Genomic DNA, 1056 nt, shown 5'->3' with positions numbered 1-1056 from the left:
TGAACGCTTGAAGGTTATCTTGGAATAGGGGTACGAAGGCATCGACGCTGCCGTCGCCGAAGTTGGACGGCGCGAGGAAAAGCATCCCCTCCGTGGGGAAGTAGGCCGGCATGAAGTAGCTCGGGCTCCCCGTGCCGAAGTCCAGCTCGTAGAACGGGAACGTCAGCCAGCTGTCCACCTCCACGTCCGGACAGTGCGCGTCCTTGCAGACGGCGCTCCGCGCCAGCCCCTCCTTCTCGGCGGCGCCGGAGGTGGCGAAGTCGACGAAAGATTGGAAGTAGGCGCCGTCCACCCTCGCCACCTCGTCGTGGATCACCTGTGCGGCGTGCTTCAGCGGCCGGTTCAGGAGGTCGCCCACCGTGGACCGCGGGAACGCCCAGAGCACCATGTTGCCGAAGTGCTCCGCCGGCTGGCCGAGCCGGTGCCGCCCGTCCACGGACAGCCGGATCTTGGAGGTCTCTTCGGGGCTCAGGTCGCGCGCGCGCGTCATGGTGCGCCACAGGTGGGCGAGGATGGTTTCGAACCGGCTGAACGGCCGGCCGCGCCCCTCTGACGCCTTGGCGCGCAGACCGGCGATGAAGTGCTTGGTGAAGTGCGCCTTGTGGATGACGATGTTGTCGGCGGCATCGCCGTGGTGACCGACCACGTCGGTGGGCGACGGCATGTAGTACTCCCTGTTGCGGTGGTCGTGCTCCACGCGAGGCGACGAGCGTGGCTTGAATAGCTCCGCGTGGTGGTGCACTGGCGGGAGACCCATGGGGAGCCCCCTGGTGGCGCGGCCCCAGGCCACGAGAAAGTTGCTGGTGGCGTGGCCGTCGGCGACGACGTGGTTGGACGTGAACCCTACAGCGAGCGAGCCGCACCGGAACCTTGTCAGCTGCAGCAGCACCACCTCCTGGTGCTCCGCCTCCAGGTCAGGATGCAGCTTCAGAAGCTCCGGCGTGGGCTTCGAGGGCGCAATGTCGACGAGGTCGGCGTCCACGGTCGCCTCAACCAGGCGCGCCCCACGGTCGTTGAGGATGACGGACGGCGTGCCGTCGGGGGACTCGCCGAGCT

General features: G+C 67.6%; 1 protein-coding gene across 1 annotated transcript; it reads right to left on the bottom strand.

Annotated features, from left to right (window-relative positions):
- Window positions 1-7: 7 nt before the first annotated feature.
- Window positions 8-1051, bottom strand: LOC119345094 (putrescine hydroxycinnamoyltransferase 3-like; the record flags this gene model as incomplete). Its single annotated transcript, XM_037615315.1, has 1 exon — window positions 8-1051. A coding segment is annotated over one exon (1044 nt), but the record flags the coding sequence as incomplete, so codon positions are not given.
- Window positions 1052-1056: the final 5 nt, after the last annotated feature.

Source organism: Triticum dicoccoides, unplaced genomic scaffold (assembly GCF_002162155.2).
Source record: "Triticum dicoccoides isolate Atlit2015 ecotype Zavitan unplaced genomic scaffold, WEW_v2.0 scaffold204909, whole genome shotgun sequence".
In the NCBI taxonomy this organism is placed as follows: domain Eukaryota; kingdom Viridiplantae; phylum Streptophyta; class Magnoliopsida; order Poales; family Poaceae; genus Triticum; species Triticum dicoccoides.
This window is presented reverse-complemented; position numbering and strand designations above follow the sequence as displayed.